The sequence below is a fragment of the Lutra lutra genome, chromosome 2 (assembly GCF_902655055.1).
Source record: "Lutra lutra chromosome 2, mLutLut1.2, whole genome shotgun sequence".
NCBI lineage: Eukaryota > Metazoa > Chordata > Mammalia > Carnivora > Mustelidae > Lutra > Lutra lutra.
The window spans coordinates 37202052-37228843 of NC_062279.1; the positions used below are offsets into that span (position 1 = coordinate 37202052).

Consider the following 26792-nt stretch of genomic DNA (forward strand, 5'->3'; position numbering starts at 1 on the left):
ATCCCAGGAGTTGAGCTAGATAGTCTTCAAACCATTCTAAACACCTACAAACTCAACAGGAGAACAAAGAGGAGCAGCAATTCTAGGAACAGGAAAGCAACAACTTTCTGGAAGGAAGGATGTACAGAGAAGTGAATCTGAGGCAATATACAGGATGAGAGACCATGGGGGGAGGGGACAGCTTCTGGCAAGCAGTAGAGTGGCAGAGCACAAAATCAGAACTTTTAGAAGTCTGCTCTATGAGGGACATAGCTCCAGAGGTTAAGCAGGGGTGGGGTGGGGGGTGGAACACTCATGGGGACAGTGAGGTCTTAGAGGACTCTCAGGGTCACAGAAAGACCAGGGATGCCTGAGTGTGGCAGAGCTGCCAAGTATCAGAGCAGGGAAGCTGACTGCAAAGATGGAGCCAAGGAGTGGGCTGACAGCTCGGGGTTACCTTAAACCATGATCCAAGGCACAGGTGGCCCACTAATCTTCAAGCAGGGACCTCACAAGTGGCAGATCTAGGGAGACCCCCCTTCCTTCCTATTCTGGGAGGAGTGGCATGGGTGCACACTGCAGGAATCTGCTGGGTTTAGAGACTCCAAACAGGGCCATGCACTAGAGATAGAAACACTTGGTCACAGGCCAGGTGAGCACAGAGTGTTGCCAGAGACCAGGGAGACAGGAATGATTGACTGCTTTTCTCTGCTGAGGCTGTACTGAAGAGTGGGTACCCGTGCTCTCGGCTCCTATGGGGCTGAAGATTGGGAGGCCGCCATTTTCATTTCCATCCTCCAAAGCTGTACAGAAAGTGTTCAGGGAACAAAAGTTCCCAAGAGCAAAACTGAGCAGATTACTTATCCTGCTCCCTGGTAAGGGCCATGCAATTCCACCTCAGGCAAAGACATTTGAGAATCACAGCAACAGACCTTCCCCCAAAGATTAACAAGAACATCCAGCCAAGACCAAGTTCACTGACCAATGAGAACTGTGGAACTCCAGAGCTAGGGGAATGCAACACATAGGATGCATGACTTTTCCCCCATGATTCTTTAGTCTTTCAAAGTTAAATTTTTTTTAATTTTATTTTTTTCTTATTCTAATTTTTAAAATTTTCCTCTTTCTGATTTTAACTTTTTAAAAACTATTTTATCTTTTCAACGCCTTTTAAAAAATTTAAAATTTTCATTGTCATAGTCATATTCTATTCCTTTATTGTATTTATCCTTATTTTTTGTATACATATAGGTTTTTCTTTCTTTAAAATTTTGGGATATGGTTTCTTCTAACATATCAAAATATACCCTAAATCTAGTGCATGGCTTTGTTCTAGTCTCCAGCCTGATCACATTCTCTCCTCCTTTTTTCTTCCTTTTTTCAACCAACTTCTTATCAATTCCATTTTTAGAATCTTTAATTTTCATCTTTACAGCCATATTCCATCCCTTCATCATGTTTACCCTTATTTTTGTATATATATGTTTTTCTTTCTTTAAAATTTTGGGAGGCAGGCTCTTCTAACAGACCAAAATACACCCCAAATCAAGTGTGTGGCTCTATTGTATTCATCAGTCTAACTATATATATATATATATACACACACACTCATATATACATATACACACACACACACACACATACACATGATCTCAAGTTATAGATTATTAATCAAGAAATAATTTCATTAAGAAAATGAGGACAGGGGCGCCTGGGTGGCTCAGTGGGTTAAACCGCTGCCTTTGGCTCGGGTCATGATCTCAGGGTCCTGGGATCAAGCCCCGCATCGGGCTCCTTGCTCAGTGGGGAGCCTGCTTCTCTCTCTGCCTCTGCCTGCCTCTCTGCCTGCTTGTGCTCTCTCTCTGTCAAATAAATAAATAAATAAAATCTAAAAAAAAAAAAGAAAATGAGGACAACGTTATCAATAAATAATTTTGGAAACAGAAAAAACATACCATATATGGCACTTTAATGGCACTGCCAACTTCACAAGACTATTTTAAGAGATGTTTTCAATACTTGTGATATTATCTTATTTTCATATTTTGAGTAGGACAAGAATCTTTTATATACAAATACAAAAGACAATGTAGTCTTATCAGTAATAATTTATCTTTATAGGACCATGTATGTAAATATTGTAATTGAACATGCCAGATTTAATATCCTGGATTCCTGAAATCCACTCTAAAAGTCTAGTTATAACATATATATCTATTAAAAATAAGAATCTTACATTTCAAAAAATACCAATATTTCCATATCCTGTGATGAGAGCACACTTTGCTTCCATTCAAACACTGCTCTTATATCTGCTGTAATTATAAATATGTGTCAGGCAGAGTCTTGGAAGTATCCTTTTAATCAAATAATATGTCACAAATGATGTATCATACTAGTAGTTTTACAGTAAATTTCTATTTGTAGAGTTCTGATTTCTATGCATTTTTAAAAAGAAAAAATACATAAAAAAATCTGTGTCTGAAAACGTTTTTTAAAATAATCAGTTATTATTTGTGTTGGGGGGGAATTGTAGGTATTTAACATCAAAGAAAATAAGCTATAGTTATTTTTAAATAAAAAAAAAATACTTTATCAAAATATCAGTGTTATACACTCATCCAAATATAATTTTCCTACAATAACACAACACACATTACTATTGCTATAACATTTTTCATTGTGTTTAATTAAGAATGAGAGGTACTCTTCACTAGAAGCTCAGAATAACAGTGGTGCTTACCATCCTTGAGTCTCCTAGATAGTTATGATCAAAGTCTGGCAATTCTGAACAATTACCCAAAATTCTCAATGTAAATTTAATCACATGTGTTTCCTAATCTCTACATTAACTAACATAAGAGGAAGTTTGATATCTTCACATATCCACGGTTTTTCCTTATGAATCTAGACTACTCAAATACCATCAGTGAACTCCCATATATTGTTTGTTTTAGATTTCAATAAAATAAAACTATAATTCCAAAGAAGAAAAATTGCATTATCATATATATTGACAAAATTCAATACCTATTCATGATAGAAAAAAAATCTCAACAAACAAGAAATAGAGGGGACTTCCACAATTGGCTAAAGGTCCTCTTCAAAAACCTACAACTAACATAATATATACTTGAGAGTAAAAGACTGGATGTTTTCCCTTAAGATCAGGAAGAAGGCAAGGGTATACACTCCTATGATTCTATTCAACATAGTACATGAAGTTCTAGCCAGTTCAATAAGCAAGGAACATATATTTAAAAGAGATGATAGATAAATAGATGATAGACAGATAAACAGACTGATAGATGATAGATAGCAGAAGACAGATAGATGAGAGAGAGACTACTAAAGGAAAAAAAGAAAAAGCTATCACTTTTCAAAGATGGCATCATTGTCTACACACAAAATCTTAAGGAATTTATATAAAGTTCTAAAACTAAGAAATGAGTTCAGCAAGTTTTTTGGGTACAAGTTAGATACATAAAAATAATATTCCTGTATACTAACAACAATAAAAGATGAGATGAAAACACAGTACTTCTCCCAAATGAATAAAATATTTAGATATAAGTCTAACAAAAGATGTATAGGATCTCTATCTTGAAAATTATTTTTTTTAAAGATTTTATTTATTTATTTGACAGAGAGAAATCACAAGTAGGCAGAGAGGCAGACAGAGAGAGAGGAGGAAGCAGGCTCCCTGCTGAGCAGAAAGCCCGATGAGGGGCTCGAACCCAGGACCTGGGATCATGACCTGAGCTGAAGGCAGCGGCTTAACCCACTGAGCCACCCAGGCGCCCCTTGAAAATTATTTTTAAAAAAAGTCAATGACTACATAAATAATTTAAAAGGCTTACCATATTCATGGTATGGTAGATCCAGTACAGTAAAAATATCAGTACTTCCCAAAATGAACTGTAGTTTTAACACAATTCTTATTAAAATTCCAGAAAATATTTTATTGTCCTTTATAAGTTTATTTGAAAACTTATATGGAAAAATACAGGACCTAAAATAGCTAAAATAATTTTGAAAAAGGGAAATAAAATGGGAAGATTCACTCTACCTATTATTAAGGCTTACTACATTACTTAACTAATCAAGAAAACATATTAGATAGATCAATGTAACAGAGTAGACAACCCCAAAATAGATCCACAAAAATATCCCAATTTAATTTTTATAAAGATACAGAAAAAAGAATCTCAACCTAAACCTCACACCTTATAAAAGTTAGCAATAAGTAAAATTTACTGTAAAACTCATTATATATTTTTAGAAAAAAAAATTAGAACATGAGAAAATATCTTCATGACCTAGGGCTGGGTGAAATTATTAGACTTGACACCAAAAACGTAGTCTATAAGAGGAAAAATTGATAAACTGGACCTCCTGAAAATTAAAAGCTTGAAAAAAACACTACAGAATAGAAGAAAACATTTGTAAACTTGAGTGTACTATTTATAAAAAACAAAGACCAACATCTTTTATAAAAAAGGTGATCTGATTAGACATGAGTAAACATTTTAATGAGAAGAATGTATTGATGGTATATAAGCACACAAAAATGTGTTGAATATCATTAACCATTAGAGAAATGGAAATTAAAAGCACAAGTGTCCATACACATGTATCAAAATAGCAAAAATAAAAAATAGTAATAACAACAAGTACTGGTCCAAATGTGGAGAAACTTGATCACTCACATATTGTTGATGGAAAAGTAAATGGCATAACTACTCTGGCAAAGATTCTATCAGGTTCTTACAGAATCAAACATGTACTTCTCATGTGAACCATAAATTGCACTTTTTTTTTTATTAACACATAATTTGCCTCTGGAGTACAGGTCTGTGAATCATCAGGCTTTACACATTTCACAGCATTCACCATAGCACATACCCTCCCCAATGTCCATAACCCAGCCACCCTATCCCTACCCCACCACCCCCCAGCAACCCTCAGTTTGTTTCATGAGATTAAGAGTCTCTTATGGTTTGTCTCCCTCCCAATCCCATCTTGTTTCATTTTTTCCCTCCCTACCCCCCACAACCCTCCTACCCTGCCTCTCAAATTCTTCATATCAGAGAGATCATATGATAATTGTCTTTGATTGACTTATTTCACTTAGCATAATACCTTCTAGTTCCATCCATGTCATTGCAAATGGCAAGAATTCAGGCTTTTTGATAGCTACGTAATATTCCATTGTATATATATACCATGTATTCTTTATCCATTCATCTGTTGATAGACATCTAGGTTCTTTACATAGTTTGGCTGTTGTGGATATTGTTGCTATAAACATTTGGGTGCACATGCCCCTTCAGATCGTTACATTTATTTCTTTAGGATAAATACCCAGTAGTGCAATTGCTGGGTCATAGGGTAGCTCTATTTTCAACTTTTTGAACAACCTCCATACTGTTTTCCAGAGTGGCTGTACCAGCTTGCATTCCCACCAGCAGTGTAGGAGGGTTCCCCTTTCTCTGCATCCTTGCCAACACCTGTCATTTCCTGACTTGTAATTTTAGCCATTATGACTAAAATCAGACCATATAAAAATGGGTAGGAAGGCAGGGATATCATCTCACCAAAAACTGTCCTGCCATGGCATCCCAGAATAGGGATGGATCTCACCCATCTAGTGTTTCTCATGGAGAAGCAAGGGGTTGGTGCCCCCATATTAGTCATCTCAATCCTTGAGATCTGCACTGGAAACACAAACTCCCAAAATGTATGGCTTAGAAAACCAAATAGACTGATGCTCAAGGGACCCAAACTGCTATACAAACTTGAGATTCACGTTTTAAAGAGCTTACATATGGCCTCACTCAACCAAAATCCAACAAAACCAAAGAAACAAAAACAAACAAAAAAAATCCCCTAACAGCTTGGAGAGCGTTATGAATATATGTGAAGGAGATTCATTTGCTAATTCAAAAGTCTCTTGTGGAGGAGTGTTCCCTGGAGTCAGAGGCACTGGCAGATACCATTTTTGCAATCTGCTCCTATCCTGTTAGCACAGGAGGAGGTTCAGACACAGCCCATTCCCTCCACCTTGCCAAGACAGAAAAGGCCAGCATTCAAGTACTGTTCTACTGCCTTACAGAAGTCTGGTTGTGCAGGCAGTTGCAGCACTCTCCCTCTAGCTGGCCTGAGCAAGTGAACGTGAACAGTCACAACATTCTCATGCTCACTAGATAAAATCAGCAATCATGGACAATTATGACACTCCTTTGTTATCTGGCTGGGGGTGGTGGGAGCAAGGGGCTGTGGCATTCTCCTACTCTGAAACTAAAGCCAGCATACACAAACAGACAAGGACTCTCAGCTGCATTCTAGCCTATAGAAATGTGCAGTTAAGATACATCATCACTGCCTTTCTTAAGCCAGCAAATATGCTCCAATCCCTATACTCTCCAGCTGTATATCTAAATCCAGTAGGTGTGGATAATTCACAAAAGGAATTCTCTTTGATCTACCTGATTCTGGTGATCAAGGAGGCTGTCACCCTAATATCAATGGGAATATGATAAGTGGACACACAATTCTTGGTTGGTCACCACACCTAGGTTAATACACAGACAATAGACTGAAACACAACCCCAGTCTTCCTGTGGAAAAAGTCTGTTTGTCAAATATGGAACTTCAGCCTGAGGGACAGTTTTCAAATATTCTCCATACAATGAGGCTAAGGAATCACTCCAGGCAATGTAAGCACATCCTTGTGCACATTCTGGGCCTCACTACGGCTCAAAGAGGCCTCCCAGAAAGGAGCATATGCACTTACCTGCAACCTCAATTTTTGCAACTATCACCCAAAGGATACTTCCAGATCTTCTGGACGAGACACCAGCAGGGATTATAACTGCATTCCCATAGGACGAACACATATGTTCACATTTTACATATTTACATATTTGCCTAAGGGTTTAGTTTCCAATTAACCTAAAAGTAGGCACTAAATGAGATTCCTCCCTTTGAATACTGAGAGGTCTTGGTACACACTCAGAAATAGGGATTAATTAAGAATAAATCAGGTGGTTAGACAATCACAAAGGTTTGAGAGATAGTCAATAGTTAGGGTAAAGTTAAAAAAGAAAGTTGATCATGTACACAAAGTCACTCCTTCAAGATTGAGAGAAGTAGCTAGAAATACGGATGCCTGGGTGGCTCAGTCATTAAGCATCTGCCTTTGGCTCAGGTCATGATCCCAGGGTCCTGGGATTAAGCCCCACATCGGGGTCCATACTCAGCAGGAAGACTTCATCTCCCTCTCCCACTCCTCTTGCTTGTGTTCCCTCTCTCACTGTGTTTCTCTGTGTCACAAAAATAAATAAAATCTTTAAAAAATAGTACATAGAAATAAACATAGAGAGTCAAGCAAAATTAGGAAACAGAGAACTATAACCCAAAACAAGGAACAAGAAAAAAAAAAAACAACACAGAAAAAGACTCCTAAGTAATATGAAGATAAATAACCTACCAGATAAGGGATTCAAAATAATGGTCATAAAATGCTCACTGAACTTGGGAGATGAATGAACATAGTGAGAAAGTCAACAATAACAACAAAAAAGAGAAAATCTAAGAATACTAAATAAAAGTCACAGAGCAAAGCATAAATTAACCAAAAAAAGAATTCACAAGAGATTTTAACAATAGACTGGGTGAAATAGAAGAATGGATTAGCAAGCTGGAAGACAAAGCAATTTAACTCATCCAGACCGGCCAGCAAAAAGGAAAAAAACAAAACAAAACAAAAACTTTAAGAAATGAAGAAAACATGAGACCTTTAAGACAACATGAAGCAGAATAACATTTGCATTATTGGTGTTCCAGAAGGAGAACAGAGAGACCAAGGGACAGAAAACTTGTTTGAAAATATAACGAGTGAAATTTTTCATAACCAAGGGAGGGAAACAGACATCAAGGTCCAAGAAGCTCAGAGAGTTCCAAATAAGATGAACATGAAGCAATCCACACCAAGACACATCATAATTAAAATAATCCAGCAATTGTACTATTAGGTGTTTACCTAAAGAATACAAAAATCTAATTCAGAGGGATAAATGTAGTCCAATGTTTATAGTAGCATTATCTACAATAGCCAAACTATTGAAACAGCCCATGTCCATCAACTGATGAATGGATAAAGAAGATGTCGTATATATATAGCATGGAATATTATTCAGCCATAAAATAATGAAATTTTGTAACCTGCAACAACATGGATGGACTTAGAGAGTATTGTGTTTAGTGAAATAAGTCAGTCAAAGAAAGAGAAATACCATATGATTTCACTCACATGTGGAATTTAAGAAACAAAACAAATGACTATAGGGGGGAAAAAGAGGCATACCAAGAGAAAGGCTCTAAACTATAGAGAACACACTAATGGTTTTCAGAGAGGTCAGTTGGAGGATGGGTTAAATTGGTGACAGGGACTAAGGAGTGCACTAGTTGTGATGAGCCCTGGGTATTGTAGTTAAGTGTTGAATCATTAAATTATACAACTGAAACTAATAATATAATAATAATATAATATATAATAATAAATATAATATAATATATACAATAAATATAAAATAATAATAATAATAATTTGTTAACTAACTGGAATTTGAATAACTTAAAATAAAACTAAAAAGAAAAACAAAAATAAAATGTCAAAAGTTAAAGAAGAGAACCTTAAAAGCAAGGGAGAAACAAATTGTTATGTACATAGAAAACCTCACTAGGCTATCCATGATTTCTCAGCAAAGATTCTCTTTCAGGCTATGAGGAAGTGGCATGACATTCATTCTATCCAAGAATACTCTTACCAGCAACATTAACAACCAGAATTGAAGAAATGGTAAAGAGTCTTTAAGACAAGCAAAAGCTAAAGGAGTTTGTGATTAACAATCAAACCTTACAAGAAATGTTAAAGGGACTTACTAAAGCTGAAAAGAAATAACAGTAATTAATAACAGAAAAACATACAGAAGTAAAAATCTCATGCAAAAAATAAGTAAAGGCAGTCAATTAACAGTTATAAAGCTACTTTATGAATGTCAAAAGATTAAAGTAGCAAAATTAACTAAAGCTGCAATAATTAGTTAAGGGATATGTAGAATAAAAAAGAAGTAAAATGTGACATCAATAATATAAATGTGGGGAGCAAAAATTCAGTTTTAGAACATATTCAAATTTAAGTTGCTATACATAGGAAGATATATGTAAACATTATGGTAACCAGAAGGCAAAAATTTATACTAAACACACAAAAGAAAATGAGGAAGAAATGTAAACATACACTTAAGAAAGTTATCAAAACACCAAGGGAGAATAGAAAGAAAAGGAGACAAACTACAATAACAGCCAGAAAACAATGAATGAAATAGGAATAAGTAAATATGTGTCATTAGTTACATTATATGTAAATGGCCTAAATCCTTTAATCAAAAGTCAGAGAGTGACTGAATGGATAAAATAACAAAACACATCTATACATTGCCTATAAGGGATTTCTTTGAGAAGTAAGGACACTCACATACTGAAAATGTAGGAATGGAGAAAGATAGCAAAAAAAGCTGGTATAGCTATATTCATATCAAACAAATAGTCTTTTTTATTTTTAAATTTTAATTCCACTATAATTAACTTACAGTATTATATTATTTTCAGCTGTACAACAGAGTGATTCAACAGTATGTTGTTACTCAATACTCATTAAGATATGTATATCTTATGTTACTCAGTGGTCATTAAGATAAGTATAGTCTTAACAGACAAATAGACTTTAAACAAAGGCTATAATAAAAGTCAAAGAAAGACACTATAGAATGATAAAGGGCTCAAGAAAGAAGATGTAGTATCTATAAATATATATGCAACTGATATAGAAACACCAAAATACATAAAAATATTAAAAGAACTAAAAGGAGAAACTGACGGAAATACAGTAAGTGTAGGACACTCTAACGTCCCACTAAAATCAATGAATACATCATCTAGACAGAAAATTAAAAAAGGGAATCAGCATTAAACATCACATAGAGCAGATGGACTTAAAAGATGTAGAGAGAATATTCCACCAAAAGGAGCAAAATAAACATTTTTGTCAAGTGCATATGGAATATTCTTCAAGATAGATCACATGTTATGCCATGAAACAAGACTCAATAAACTCAAGAAAATGGAAATCATATTAAGCATCTGCTCTCACCACAATGGTGTGAAACCAGAAATCAATCCCAAGAAAACTAGAAAAAACAGAAATACATGGAGATTAAATAAATGTTGCTTAACAACTACTGGGTCATAAAAGAAATCAGAGGAGAAATTTAAAAAATCCTGAGACAAATACAAACAGAAATACAGCTTACCAAAATGTATGGGATGGTGCAAAAAAATAGTTATAAGAGGGAAGTTAATAGCAATACAGGTCTATCACAAGAAACAAGAGAAATCTCAAGTAAATAATTTAGCTTTACACATAAAGGAATTAGAAGAAGAACAGAGTAAGGCCAAAGTTAGTAGAAGGAAGGAAATAATAGAGATCAGAGCTAAAATAAGTGAACCAAAGACTAAAATGGCAATAGAAAATATTAATAAAACTAAGAGCTAATTCTTTGAAGAGATAAACAAAATTGACAAATGTTTAGTTAGACTCACCAAGAAAAACAGAGTGCTCAAGTAAATAAAATTAGATATGAAAGAGAAATTACAACTCCTATCATAGAAATACAAAGAATAATAAGAGACTATGATGACCAATTTTACAGTAGTAAATTGGGCAACTTAGAACAAATGGGTAAATTCTTAGAAACTTACAATCTGTCAATACTAACTCATAAAAAAAAACCCATAAAATCTATGGGTGTCTGGGTGACTTAATCGGTTAAGTGTCTGACTCTTGACTCTTGGTTTAAGTTCAGATTCTTAACTTTTATTTGTGTCACAAGATCAAGCCCCACATTCAGTTCTGTGCTGAGCACGGAGTCTGCTTGAGATAGAGCAGGCCTTCCCCTGCTTGTGTATTCTCTTCTCTCTTTCCTTTCTCACTCTCTCTTTCAAATAAATGAATAAATAAATAAAATAGAAAATCTGGATAGATCAATTACTAATAAGAAATTTGATTCAGTGATTAAAAAAAAAAAAAAACCCTCAGTAAACAAAAATTTGGGACCAGATATCTTCAATGGTAAATTCTACCAAATGTTCAAAGAAGATTTACTACATATCCTTTTCAAACTCTTCCAAAAAATTGGAGAAGAAAAGATACTTTCAAACTCATTTTACAAAGCCAGCATTACCCTGATACTAAAACCAGACAAGAACATGATAAGAAAATAAATGTATTGCAAATTTCCCTGATGAATATAGATTAAAAATTCTCAATAAAATATTGGCAAATTGCATTCAACAATACATTAAAAGAATTATACACCATAATCAAGTGGAATTTATTCCAGTGATGCAGGGACAGCAAATCAATTAAGGGGATATACCAAATTAACAAAATAAAAGAAAAAAATATGATCATCTTAATGGATGCAGAAGAAAATTTGACAAAATTCATCATCCATTTATGATAAAAACTCTCAACAACGTGTCTGTAGATGGTACATACCCCAACATAATAAATTCCATATATGACAAATCTACAGCTAATATCATACTCAATGATGGAAAGCTGAAAATTTTACCTCTAAGACCAAGAACAAGATAATTTTTAGTTAACATAGTATTGGAAGTTCTAGCCACAACAATTAGACAACAAAAACAAATAAAAGAAAGTGGAAAGGAAGAAGTAAAACTAACTATTTGCAGATGATACAGTATTATATATAGAAATCCCTGAGGCACCTGGGTGGCTCAGTCAGTTAAGCATCTGACTCTTAATTTCTGCTCAGGTCATGATTGCAGGGTCCTGGGATGAAGCTCCATGTTGGGCTCCATGTTCAGTGCAGAGTCTGCTTGTTCCTCTCCCTCTGCTCCTACCCCCACTTGGACACCCTCTCCCTTTCTTTCTAAAATAAATAAATCTTTTAAAAATGGGAAACCCTAAAGACTCTACCACAAAGCTGTTAGAGCTAAATTCAGTAAAGTTATAGGATAAAAAAAAAATCAATATAAAAATACCTGTTGTGTTTCCTACATGCTAATAAACCATCAGAAAGAGAAATTCAAAAAAAAAAATTCCACTGATAATTGTATCAAAAAGAATAAAATACCTAGAGATAAAATTTAACCAAGGAGGTGAAAGACCTGTATGCTAAAAAAAAAAAAAAAACTATAGGACATTGATGAATGAAATTGAAGATGACACAAATAAATGGAAAGATATTCTGTGCTCATGCAGTGGAAGAATCAATATTGTGAAAATATCAATACTACCCAAAGCAATCTGCAGATTAAATTCAATCCCTATCAAATCTCCAAGACATTCATCTCCAAAATGGAAACAAGAATTATTTTTAAATTTATATGGAATCACAGATGATAGTGAACTGACAAATCCATCCTCAAAAAGAAAAACAAGACTGGAGACACCACGTTTTCTATTTTCAAACTAGACTTCAGAACTATAGCAAATAAAACAGTGTTGTACAGAAATCAAGATAGGCATATAAACCAACTGAACAGAAAAAGAAGCCTATGCATATATGGTCAATTAATTCACAATGAAGGAGACAAAAATATACATTAGGAAAGTATAATGTCTTCAAAATATAATGTTGGGAAAACTAACAGCTACATGCAAAAAAATAAAACTGGACCATCATCTTAACATGTACAAAAATTAACTCAAAATATAGTAAAGACTTGAATGTAATATCTGAAATCATAAAATTCCTAGAAGGAAACATAGGTGATAAGCTCCTTGACATAGTCTTAAAGATATTTTTGGAATCTGACATCAAAGGCAAGAGAAACAAAAGTAAAAAGAAACAAATGGAACTCCATCATACTAAAAAGCTTTTGCATAGTGAAGGAAACAATTGCAAAATTAAAAGATACAAAATAAAAAATAAAAACCGGGGCACCTGGGTGGCTCAGTGGTTAAAGCCTCTGCCTTCAGCTCAGGTCATGATCTCAGAGTCCTGGGATCGAGTCCCGCATCGGGCTCTCTGCTCAGCAGGGAGCCTGCCTCCTCCTCCTCTCTCTCTCTGCCTGCCTCTCTGCCTACTTGTGATCTGTCTGTCAAATAAATTAAAAAATAATAATAAAAAATAAAAAACCTACTGAAAAAAGATATTTCCAAATCATATGTACAATAAGGGGCTCAGATCCAAAATATATAAAGAGCACATGCAACTCAATAACAGATAAATTCTGATTAAAAAAAAGAAAAAAAGATCTGAATGCATTTTTCCAAAAAATGTATAGAGATGGGCAACAGGCACATGAAAAGATGATCAACATCACTACTCATCAGGATAATACAAATCAAGTGAAGTATCAGCTTACAGTTGTCACAATGGCTAGAAGCAAAAAGACAAGAAATAACAAGTGTTGGTGAGGATATGGAGAAAAGGACCATCTTGTGCGCTATTGGTAGGAATGTAAATTAGTGCAATCCCTAGGAAAAATAGTATGGAGTTTCCTCAAAGTATTAAAGATACAGTGAATAAATAAAATTAAATTTAAAATATTAAAGATAGAACTACCATATGATCTAGTAATTCTACTACTGGATATCCATCTGAAGAAAATAAAAACACTAATTCAAAAAGGTATGTGTACCACTCTGTTGGTTGCAACATTAGCCAAGATATGTAAGCAAGCCAAATGTCTATCCATAAATGAATGGATAAAGATGTGGTATATATATACAATGCATTACTACTTAACCACAAAAAAATAACAAAATCTTGGTATTTGTGACACATGGGATGAAACTTAAGGTTATTAAACAAATGAAATAAGTAAGAGAGAGAAAAACAATGCCATACAGCTTCACCTTTATAATTCTAAAGAGCAAAGCAATCAAAATAAAACCCAGACTTACAGTCACAGAGAACAGATCAGTGGTTGTCAGAGGGAAAGAGTTGGGTAGAGCAAAGAGGTGAAGGAGATTAAAAGTATAAGCATAGAGGTATAAAATAAGTCATGGGGATATATGCACAGCATGAGGAATACAGTAATAATGTATTGAAGATGATGGACTATAGACATTGTGGTGATCATATCACAATGTGTACGATGTTAAATTATGTTATACACCTGAAACTAATATAATTTTTATGTCAAACTACCTGAATAAAAATTAAATGAACATACATTATAAAATAAAAAAAGAATTGCTAATCAATTTGTCATTTCAAGGTTTTGTTTTAGTTTTAATTCAACAAGTAAGTTTGAATGTCATTTATATGTAGCACACTGATTTACAGTTGCTACTTTAAATCTCGGATGCCTTATAGTTTCTGGAATGTGTGCACTTGTACTTCCAAATTGACTAGCAGCCTCTGAATGAAATCATCTTTGTTCTCCCTTTATTGTATGCATATAAAAGTGCAAATGCTGGGGCACCTGGGTGGCTCAGTGGGTTAAGCCTCTGCCTTCAGCTCAGGTCATGGGATCAAGCCCTGCATCAGGCTCTCTGCTCCGCAGGGAGCCTGCCTCCACCTCTCTCTCTCTGCCTGACTCTCTGCCTACTTGTGATCTCTGTCAACTAAATAAATAAAAAAATCTTAAAAAAAAAGTGCAAATGCTTACATGTATGTATATATGCATATGGATGTAAGCTTGTACATCACTATTACCATGCTTTCCTGGTATAGACTTCTTGTTTGGTTCTTCCAAACGTCTCACACTTATACTTTAATTATAAATGTAAACAGATGGTTTAGGAAATATAAAAGCTCAGTTATGTTTCTTTGTGAAGCAGGGAAAACTGAAAGCTCAGAATTCTGAAATTTGTTAGAATTCAAAGATCTAATTTAAAAAATCATCTCTAATTTTAGTGGAATGTTGTGCTTAAAACACATACATATCTTCTCATACAAGGATAATGACAGGTTATAACAACCAAAAAGCAAAGTTATTGGATAGCTGAGGCCTAGTTTAATTATATTTTCAATATTGTATGGAAAATAATTTACAGCACCAGGTTCAAATCCATTCAGTATAACTGCGACAGTCATTATGGAATATAGTATTTGATAATTACGTAATATAACACAGCTAAATATAAATGAACATGTTTTGTTACCATTTGTGTACCACAAACAGTTCCATCAGCTACATAGGCATAATCTCTTCCATCTGATCTCACTGATGACCCAGTAGCTATAGATATGCATGCATGCCCTTGAGTATATGAATAAACTGCAGATTGAACATCATTTTTATAATTCTTAAGTGGCCAAACACAAGCTAATTTTCCACAGAGAACATCCCTGAAATGAAAAAAAAATTCCTATCATTTTGTCTTTTAATGATACCAACTTCCAAATAAGTTTTATATAATATTAATATTGTTTAATATGTGGTATAAAACTTTTGGCAGAAAAAAATGCCAAGATAATATTATCCTATGGTGCACAACAACTGAATACGATCCAGTCATTAGCACTGGAACTGAACTGAATACTGTACACTAAACTCAAATTTGCAAATTTGGCCTCCAGTTGACCTAGGCCATTCATCATATTTTACCACATTCTTTGGGAAAATTCATCACCTGTCTCCACTTTGATACCGCTAGGCCAATCTGGTCATTTGTTACCCAATATTTCCTGAGAGTAGCTGGTTGCATTTATTAACTCTCTATATATTTTTAGCCCCTTCTGTTAATGTCCATTGTCCCTACCATGAACTTTAATCAGTCCATCTCTTAGTATACACACTCTTCACATTGATCCCAAGATTTTTCCAACATGCTGATACTTGCACTGGTTCTGCAGCTCACTTGAGAATTAAGAAACTTGAGATCTCCTTTATGCCACAATCATACCAAACATTATCCCATAAACAGTTTATTTAGTCATTCATAATCTATCACTGGACAGAATACTGACTTCTCTAAAGGCTTACAATATTCCTAGACCATGCCCTGGAAAGTAATCTATGTCATTTCTTGCTCATGGAGTCACTCAAATATATCAATTCTCATTTTCGATGGAAACAACTATTCTTAATTATTGATATGTGCTTATCAAGCATGTCCTTATGATTTCTTCAAAAGTCTTTCCTTAGAAAATTTTATCCATTTGTCCTAAAAGACCATTTTAGTTTCTTTTAACATCACAGAGATTAGGTTAACGGCACAATGAGGTACAAGACTCAGGTGAAACTGGGAGCCAAAGTTCAAATCTCTTTTCAAGCTTTTCTTCTTCCCAGCATAAATTTTCTATCTTGGATCTAGATACTTCTTTTGGTTGCAGCTCCACTGTCTTTCTATGGCATATATCTTAAACCATCTTTTCATATTAGGTCTCCTTCTAGTCTGGTTATTTATTACAAATTCTTCCTCCAAAATTCTTTCTTTCAGAATTTGCATTTATGGTTGAATTCTTGAAAATAACAGGCTTTTCTTTTCTGGAAAGGAATCAGTCTGCTTAGAGCAGATGAATTGTGCTGGTGATTTTATTTCAGGAAAATGTATGCACCATGAAATCTGGGTAAGTCGTGCTTGCTAGAGTTTCACAGTTTCTTCCACCTTTTCTGTCCATACTTCCACAAATAATCTTAGGCCAAAGGTAGTTGACATGCCTTCTGGCCATCAGAGAGAGAGATTAACCATAACTGGTTATCCCTACCTCCTATTTTTGTTGGCATCCACTGTGGTATAACGGAGTCTGCCTGATCACTGGTGTTCTGTATTAGTGTCTAACAAGGTGTGACTGACTAAATCTTGTCTTTTGGAGTTTATATGGATCTCTTTATCAGATCTCTCCTCATCACTATTTTGTGATTCCAGAGATTCTCTTTCAATCTAATAGTCTTGCATTGGGGCATGTGGGAAATTCTGCATCCTCTACATGTCATAGTAAATTCATGTGGATGCAATCTTAGTCCCACCCAACTAGACGTTTTCTTTGGCTATTTGTAATATTCATGAAGGAAGCAAGGTATTTTGTTTTGTTTTGTTTTATAAGCATGCTGATGTAGTGCTTACCAAAGGATTTTACAAATTTTTCCTGACCATGTCTTGGAAGTTAAGGAAAAATCCTACTTCTCCCTGGATCACTTGACCCTGAATATTTTTATCTTCTCTCTCCATTCCCTTATTTCTTGAATTTGGATCTATAACTATTTTTAAGCCACTTTAAGTTATAATTAACATCTATAATCTATACATATTTCATATAAACAATGTGATGAATTTGGGGATAAACACACACTCATGAATCCATCAGTATCGTCAAGGACATACACATATCCATCACTTCCCAAAGTTTCCTCCTGCCTTTGTGTAATAATAATAATAATAATAATAATAATAAATAATTTTATTTATTATATTATTTTAAAATATTTTGTGGCAAGAGCACTTAATATAACTACTACCATTTAGCAAATTTTAAGCATACAATGTCATCTTTTTAATTGTAGTAACTATGTTGTGTAGTAGATCTCCAGGACATATTTACGTTACTATGCTCTTCCAGCTTTACTGGGGTACAATTAACAAACTTGTAAGACATTTAAAATGTACAAAGTGATGATTTGATATAGGTATATATTATGAAAGGATTCTCCCCATTGACTTAGCACATTTATCACTTCACTTATTTATCCTTTTTGTGTGTGAGAACATTTAAGTTCTACTCTCTTAGAAAATTTCAATTATATAATATAGTGTTATCAACTATAGTCACCATATATTATACATTAGATCCTTGGAGTTTAGTCATCTTAAAACTGAAAACTGGTACCCTTTTATTAACTTACCTCTATTTCTTACTGACAACTATTTTCTACTCTCTGTTTATAGGAGTTTAACTTTTTTTTTTAAATTCCACATGTAAGTGGTACCATTATTTGTCATTGTCTGGGTCATTTCACTTAGCATACAGATGTCTAAGTACATCCATTTTGTCACAAATGACAAGATTTCCTTCTTTTTAAAGCTGAGCAATATTTCGCTGTATACATAACAATTTTCTGATCCATTTGTCTGATGCCGGACATGTAGATTATTTCCATACCTTGACTATTATGAATCATGCTGTACTTAAATTGGCTCAAAATATTGATTTCATTTCTTTTCATTACAGTTAGAAGTGAGACTGACATATGGTGGTTCTATTTTTAATTTTTTGAGGAAACTCCAAATTATTTTTCATAGTGGTTATACGGTTTACATTCCCATAAACACTATATGAAGGCTCCCTTTTTCTTACATTTTTGCCAGCATTTGTTACCCATTTTTATAATAGCTATTCTAACAGATGTGATTTGATATCTTTTTGTAGTTTTGACATGCATTTCCTTGATGATTAGTGATGCTGAATATTTTCTCATGTACTTGTTGGCCATACACATATCCTTGGAAAAATGTTTGTTCTGGTCCTTTGCCCATTAAAAAAAATTTTTTTTTCTTATTATTGAGTTGGAAGATATCTTGCCTATTGTAAATATCACTCCTTATCAGATATTTGGTTTGCAAAGGTTTTCTTCCATTCCATAGTTTGAATTTTCATTTTGTGGATGATTTCATTTGCTAAGTTAAAGCTTTTTAGTTTGTTGTACTCCGACTTGTGTAATTTTTTTTTCCTGCTTTTGCTTTCAGTGACAATAAAAAATTATTGCCAAGACCACCGTCATGGAAATTATCATGTGTATTTTCCTTTAGGAGTTGTACATATTCATATCTTAAATTCAAGTCTTTTTTCCACTTTAGTTAATATTTGTGTATTTGTGAGATTGATATCCCAATTTCCCAACGTGATTTATTGAACAGACTATCATTGTATAATCTTGGTCTCTTTGTTGAAAATTAATCAATTGTATATGCATGTATTTATTTTTAGACTGTCTATTCTGTTCCACTAACATATGCCAGTTTTTGTGCCAATATCATACTCTTTTAAGTACTATAGTTGTTTTTTTTTTAATAACTATAGTTTTTTGGTACAGTTTGAAATCAAGAAGTGTGATGTTTTGTTTTTCTTTCTCAATATCACTCTGGATCTTTGGAGTCTTTTGTGGTTTCATATAATTTAAATTCTTTTGTCTAGTTCTGTAAAAAATGACATTGGAATTTTGATAGGGATTGTATTGAATCTGTACATACCTTGGGTAGTAGAAATATTTTACCAATATTAATTCTTCCAATCCATCAGCATAGAATATCTTCATATTTACTGTGTGTTCTTCAATTTATTTTATCAATTTCTTATAGTTTTCAATACATATATCTTTCACTTCCTTGGACAAATTCATAACTAAGTATTTTATTCTTTATGATGTTATTATAAATGGGATTATTAATTTCCTTTTCCATAGTTCTCTTTCCATTATTAGTGTTATAGAAATGCAAATAATTTTTGTATATTGAAATTTTGTCCTGCAACTTTGCTGAATTTTTATACTAGCTCTAACATTTCTGTGGTTTCCCACATGTAAGATTGTATCAACTACAGCAGCCAATTTTACTTCTTTCTTTATTTTAAATTTAATTTTATTTTCTCAGTGTTCAAGATTCATTGTTTATGCACCACACCCAGTGCTCTGTGCAACACACACTCTCTTTATTACCCACCATCAGGCTTCTTTCTTTCTTATTTGGATGCCCCTTTTTCTTCTTGCCTAATTATTATGGCTGGTACTTGTAGCATTATTTCAAATAGAAGTAACAAGAGAATGAATCCTTGTCTTTTTCTTGGTCTTGGAGGAAAAATTTTGAGCTTCCACCTTTAATATGTTAGCTGCAGAATTGTCATATATGACTTTTATCATGTTGAGGTACAATCTTGCTGTACAAATATGTTTTTATAATAAAATGATGTTTAATTTTGTCAAATGCTTTTTCCATACCTGTCGAGATAATCATGTGATTTTTATACTTTATTTTGTTAATGTGGTATAGCATAGTGATTGTTTGTGGAGGGTGCACCATCCCTTCATCACTGGAATAAATGTCACTTGATCATGATGTGTGATCGATCGTTTTAATGTACTTTTTCTTTTTGAGAGAGAAAGAGCAAGAGGGGAGGGGGAGAGAGAGAATCTTAAGAGGGCTCTACGCTGATGGAGTCCCAATTCAATCTCACAATCCTGAGATCATGACCTGAGCTGAAATCAAGAATTGGGTGCTCAACCAACTGAGCTACCCAGGAATCCCCCTTTTAATGTACTCCTTAATTAATTTTCTAGTATTTTGTTGAGGATTTTTGCATCTATGTTCATCAGGAATATTGGCCTATTATTTCTCTTCTTGTAATATGCTTGCCCAGCTTTGTTATTAGAGTAATAAACTAGCTTTGTAAAATGACTTCAGAAGTGTTTTTTCCTCTTCAGGTTTTTACAAGATTTTGGCAAGGATTGCTATTGATTATTTAAATGCTTATCAGAACTCACCAGTGGTGGGGGCGCCTGGGTGGCTCAGTGGGTTAATAAGCCTCTGCCTTCGGCTCAGGTCATGATCTCAGGGTCCTGGGATCGAGTCCCGCATCGGGCTCTCTGCTTGGCAGGGAGCCTGCTTTCTCCTCTCTCTCTCTCTGTCTGCCTCTCTGCCTACTTGTGATCTCTCTCTGTCAAATAAATAAATAAAATATTAAAAAAAAAAAAAAAGAACTCACCAGTGGAGACATCTAAAAATGGAATTTTGTTTTGGGGGAGGTTTTTGACTAATTATCACTCTCGTTTGTTTGGTCAGTTAAGATTTTTTATTCATTCATGATTCACTTGGTAGATTGTGTCTGTCTAGGTTAATTATCCATTTCTTCTACCTTGTCTAATTTTGGAATATATAACCATTCGTAGTTATTTCATATGATCCTTTTTGTTTCTATGATATCATTTATAATGTCTTCTCTTTCATTTCCAATTTTAGCTATTTGAGTCATATTTCTTTTTTCTCAGTAGATCTAGTTAGTTGATCGATTTTATTGATGTTTTCATCAACTTTCAGTATAATTGATCTTTTCTTATTCCCCTGTTTTTAATACATCAATCATAGTCATTTTTTATTGTGTTGTTAGCACCATATAGTATATCATTAATTTTTGATGCAGTGTCCCATTATTCATTGTTTATGTATAACACCCAGTACTCCATGCAATCTGTGCCCTCCTTAATACCTATCACCAGGCTTACCCATCCCTTCACGCCCTTCCCTTCTAAAACCCTCCATTTGTTTCCCAGAGTCCATAGTCTCTCATGGTTCATCTCTCACTTTGATTTCTCCCCCCTCATTTTTTCCTTCTCCTAATCCTCCATGCTATTCCTTATGTTCCACAAATAAGTGAAACCATATGATAATTGACTTTCTCTGTTTGACTTACTTCACTTAGCATAATCTCCTCCAGTCCCATCTATGTTGATGCAAAAGTTGGGTATTCATCCTTTCTGATGGCTGAGTAATATTACATTGTATATATGGACCACATCTCCTTTAATCATTTGCCTGCTGAAGGGCATCTTGGCTCTTTCCACATTTTGGGTATTGTGGATATTGCTGCTATGGAGGTTAGGGTGCATATGACAATTCTTTTTACTACATCTATACCTTTGGGGTAAATACCCAGTAGAGTAATTGCTGGGTCATGGGGTAGCTCTGTTTTTAATTTTTTGAGGAATCTCCACACTGTTTTTCAATATGGTTGCAACAATTTGCATCCCTACCAACAGTGTAAGAGGGTTCCCCTCTCTCCACAACTTCTCCAACATGTGTTGTTTCTTGCCTTGTGTATTTTTCCCATTCTAACTGGTGTAAGGTGGTATCACAATGTGGTTTTTTTTTTTTTTGATTCTTTTTTTTATTTTATTTTTTATAAACATATAATATATTTTTATCCCCAGGGGTACAGGTCTGTGAATCACCAGGTTTACACACTTCACAGCACTCACCATAGCACATACTCTCCCCAGTGTCCATATTCCCACCCCCCTCCCAACCCCCCTCCCTCCATCAACCCTCAGTTTGTTTTGTGAGATTAAGAGTCACTGATGGTTTGTCTCCCTCCCAATCCCATCTTGTTTCATTTACTCTTCTCCTACCCCCTCGACCCCCCATGTTGCATCTCCTCTCCCTCATATCAGGGAGATCATATGATAGTTGTCTTTCTCCGATTGACTTATTTCGCTAAGCATGATACCCTCTAGTTCCATCCACGTCGTCGCAAATGGCAAGATTTCATTTCTTTTGAAGGCTGCATAGTATTCCATTGTGTATATATACCACATCTTCTTTATCCATTCGTCTGTAGATGGACATCTAGGTTCTTTCCATAGTTTGGCTATTGTAGACATTGCTGCTATAAACATTCGGGTGCACGTGCCCCTTCGGATCACTACGTTTGTATCTTTAGGGTAAATACCCAGCAGTGCAATTGCAGGGTCATAGGGTAGCTCTATTTTCAACATTTTGAGGAACCTCCATGCTGTTTTCCAGAGTGGTTGCACCAGCTTGCATTCCCACCAACAGTGTAGGAGGGTTCCCCTTTCTCCGCATCCTCACCAGCATCTGTCGTTTCCTGACTTGTTAATTTTAGCCATTCTGACTGGCATGAGGTGGTATCTCATTGTGGTTTTGATTTGTATTTCCCTGATGCCGAGTGATATGGAGCAGTTTATCATGTGTCTGTTGGCCATCTGGATGTCTTCTTTGCAGAAATGTCTGTTCATGTCTTCTGCCCATTTCTTGATTGGATTATTTGTTCTTTGGGTGTTGAGTTTGCTAAGTTCTTTATAGATTTTGGACACTAGCCCTTTATCTGATATGTCATTTGCAAATATCTTCTCCCATTCTGTCAGTTGTCTTTTGGTTTTGTTAACTGTTTCCTTTGCTGTGCAAAAGCTTTTGATCTTGATGAAGTCCCAATAGTTCATTTTTGCCCTTGCTTCCCTTGCCTTTGCCGAAGTTCCTAAGATGTTGTTGCTGCGGCTGAGGTCGAAGAGGTTGCTGCCTGTATTCTCCTTGAGGATTTTGATGGATTCCTTTCTCACATTGAGGTTCTTCATCCATTTTGAGTCTATTTTCGTGTGTGGTGTAAGGAAATGATCCAATTTCATTTTTCTGCATGTGGCTGTCCAACTTCCCCAACACCATTTATTGAAGAGGCTGTCTTTTTTCCATTGGACATTCTTTCCTGCTTTGTCGAAGATGAGTTGACCATAGAGTTGAGGGTCCATATCTGGGCTCTCTATTCTGTTCCATTGATCTATGTGTCTGTTTTTGTGCCAGTACCATGCTGTCTTGATGATGACAGCTTTGTAATAGAGCTTGAAGTCCGGAATTGTGATGCCACCAACTTTGGCTTTCTTTTTCAATATTCCTTTGGCTATTTGAGGTATTTTCTGGTTCCATATAAATTTTAGGATCATTTGTTCCATTTCTTTGAAAAAAATGGATGGTACTTTGATAGGAATTGCATTAAATGTGTAGATTGCTTTAGGTAGCATAGACATTTTCACAATATTTATTCTTCCAATCCAGGAACATGGAACATTTTTCCATTTCTTTGTGTCTTCCTCAATTACTTTCATGAGTACTTTCTAGTTTTCTGAGTATAGATTCTTAGTCTCCTTGGTTAGGTTTATTCCTAGGTATCTTATAGTTTTGGGTGCAATTGTAAATGGGATTGACTCCTTAATTTCTCTTTCTTCTGTCTTGTTGTTGGTGTAGAGAAATGCAACTGATTTCTGTGCATTGATTTTATATCCTGACACTTTACTGAATTCCTGTACAAGTTCTAGCAGTTTTGGAGTGGACTCTTTTGGGTTTTCCACATATAGTATCGTATCATCTGCGAAGAGTGATAGTTTGACTTCTTCTTTGCTGATTTGGATGCCTTTAATTTCCTTTTGTTGTCTGATTGCTGAGGCTAGGACTTCTAGTACTACGTTGAATAGCAGTGGTGATAACGGACATCCCTGCTGTGTTCCTGACCTTAGCGGAAAAGCTTTCAGTTTTTCTCCATTGAGAATGATATTTGCGGTGGGTTTTTCATAGATGGCTTTGATAATATTGAGGTATGTGCCCTCTATCCCTACACTTTGAAGAGTTTTGGTCAGGAAGGGATGCTGTACTTTGTCAAATGCTTTTTCAGCATCTATGGAGAGTATCATATGATTCTTGTTCTTTGTTTTATTAATGTGTTGTATCACATTGATTGATTTGTGGATGTTGAACCAACCTTGCAGCCCTGGAATAAATCCCACTTGGTCGTGGTGAATAATCCTTTTAATGTACTGTTGAATCCTATTGGCTAGTATTTTGGCGAGAATTTTTGCATCTGTGTTCATCAAGGATATTTGTCTGTAGTTCTCTTTTTTGATGGGATCCTTGTCTGGTTTTGGGATCAAGGTGATGCTGGCCTCATAAAATGAGTTTGGAAGTTTTCCTTCTATTTCTATTTTTTGGAACAGTTTCCGGAGAATAGGAATTAGTTCTTCTTTAAATGTTTGGTAGAATTCCCCCGGGAAGCCGTCTGGCCCTGGGCTTTTGTTTGTTTGGAGATTTTTGATGACTGTTTCAATCTCCTTACTGGTTATGGGTCTGTTCAGGCTTTCCAATTCTTCCTGGTTCAGTTGTGGTAGTTTATATGTCTCTAGGAATGCATCCATTTCTTCCAGATTGTCAAATTTGTTGGCGTAGAGTTGCTCAAGGTATGTTCTTATAATTGTCTGCATTTCTTTGGTGTTCGTTGTGATCTCTCCTCTTTCATTCATGATTTTATTTATTTGGGTCCTTTCTCTTTTTGATAAGTCTGGCCAGGGGTTTATCAATCTTATTAATTCTTTCAAAGAACCAGCTCCTAGTTTAGTTGATTTGTTCTATTGTTTTTTTGATGTCTATTTCATTGATTTCTGCTCTGATCTTTATGATTTCTCTTCTCCTGCTGGGTTTAGGGTTTCTTTCTTGTTCTTTCTCCACCTCCTTTAGGTGTAGGGTTAGGTTGTGTACCTGAGACCTTTCTTGTTTCTTGAGAAAGGCTTGTACCGCTATATATTTTCCTCTCAGGACTGCCTTTGTTGTGTCCCACAGATTCTGAACTGTTGTGTTTTCATTATCATTTGTTTCCATAAACTTTTTCAATTCTTCTTTAATTTCCTGGTTGACCCATTCATTCTTTAGAAGGATGCTGTTTAGTCTCCATGTATTTGGGTTCTTTCCAAATTTCCTCTTGTGATTGAGTTCTAGCTTCAGAGCATTGTGGTCTGAAAATATGCAGGGAATGATCCCCATCTTTTGATACCAGTTGAGACCCGATTTAGGACTGAGGATGTGATCTATTCTGGAGAATGTTCCATGTGCACTAGAGAAGAATGTGTATTCTGTTGCTTTGGGATGAAATGTTCTGAATATATCTGTGATGTCCCTCTGGTCCAGTGTGTCATTTAAGGCCTTTATTTCCTTGTTGATCTTTTGCTTGGATGATCTGTCCATTTCAGTGAGGGGAGTTTTAAAATCCCATACTATTATTGTATTATTGTCGATGTATTTCTTTGATTTTGTTATTAATTGGTTTATATAGTTGGCTGCTCCCACGTTGGGGGCATAGATATTTAAAATTGTTAGATCTTCTTGTTGGACAGTTCCTTTGAGTATGATATAGTGTCCTTCCTCATCTCTTATTATAGTCTTTGGCTTAAAATCTAATTGATCTGATATAAGGATTGCCATTCCTGCTTTCTTCTGATGTCCATTAGCATGGTAAATTCTTTTCCACCCCCTCACTTTAAACCTGGAGGTGTCTTCGGGTTTAAAATGAGTTTCTTGTAGGCAACATATAGATGGGTTTTGTTTTTTTATCCATTCTGATAACCTGTGTCTTTTGATTGGGGCATTTAGCCCATTCACATTCAGGGTAAGTATTGAGAGATATGAATTTAGTGCCATTGTATTGCCTGTAAGGTGACTGTTATTGTATATTGTCTCTGTTTCTTTCTGATCTACTACTTTTAGGGTCTCTCTTTGCTTAGAGGACCCCTTTCAATATTTCCTGTAGAGCTGGTTTGGTGTTTGCAAATTCTTTCAGTTTTTGTTTGTCCTGGAAGCTTTTAATCTCTCCTTCTATTTTCAATGATAGCCTAGCTGGATATAGTATTCTTGGCTGCATGTTTTTCTCATTTAGTGCTCTGAATATATCATGCCAGCTCTTTCTGGCCTGCCAGGTCTCTGTGGATAAGTCTGCTGCCAATCTAATATTTTTACCATTGTATATTACAGACTTCTTTTCCTGGGCTGCTTTCAGGATCTTTTCTTTGTCACTAAGACTTGTCAATTTTACTATTAGGTGACGGGGTGTGGACCTATTCTTATTGATTTTGAGGGGGGTTCTCTGAACCTCCTGGATTTTGATGCTTGTTCCCTTTGCCATATTGGGGAAATTCTCTCCAATAATTCTCTCCAACATACCTTCTGCTCCCCTCTCTGTTTCCTCTTCTTCTGGAATCCCAATTATTCTAATGTTGTTTCGTCTTATGGTGTCACTTATCTCTCGAATTCTCCCCTCATGGTCCAGTAGCTGTTTGTCCCTCTTTTGTTCAGCTTCTTTATTCTCTGTCATTTGGTCTTCTATATCGCTAATTCTTTCTTCTGCCTCATTTATCCTAGCAGTGAGAGCCTCCATTTTTTATTGCACCTCATTAATAGCTTTTTTGATTTCAACTTGGTTAGATTTTAGTTCTTTTATTTCTCC

The 26792-nt window shown here is 35.0% G+C and overlaps 1 protein-coding gene across 3 annotated transcripts in view; it reads right to left on the minus strand.

Annotated features, from left to right (window-relative positions):
- The window catches only part of ADAM18 (ADAM metallopeptidase domain 18), a 187832-nt gene that overhangs the window by 66516 nt on the left and 94524 nt on the right, over positions 1–26792 (minus strand). For all 3 annotated transcript variants that reach the window (XM_047717160.1, XM_047717159.1, XM_047717158.1), the window contains one exon: positions 15191–15377. In XM_047717160.1, coding sequence (XP_047573116.1) covers positions 15191–15377 — 187 coding nt within the window. The remainder of the gene's footprint in view (positions 1–15190; positions 15378–26792) is intronic.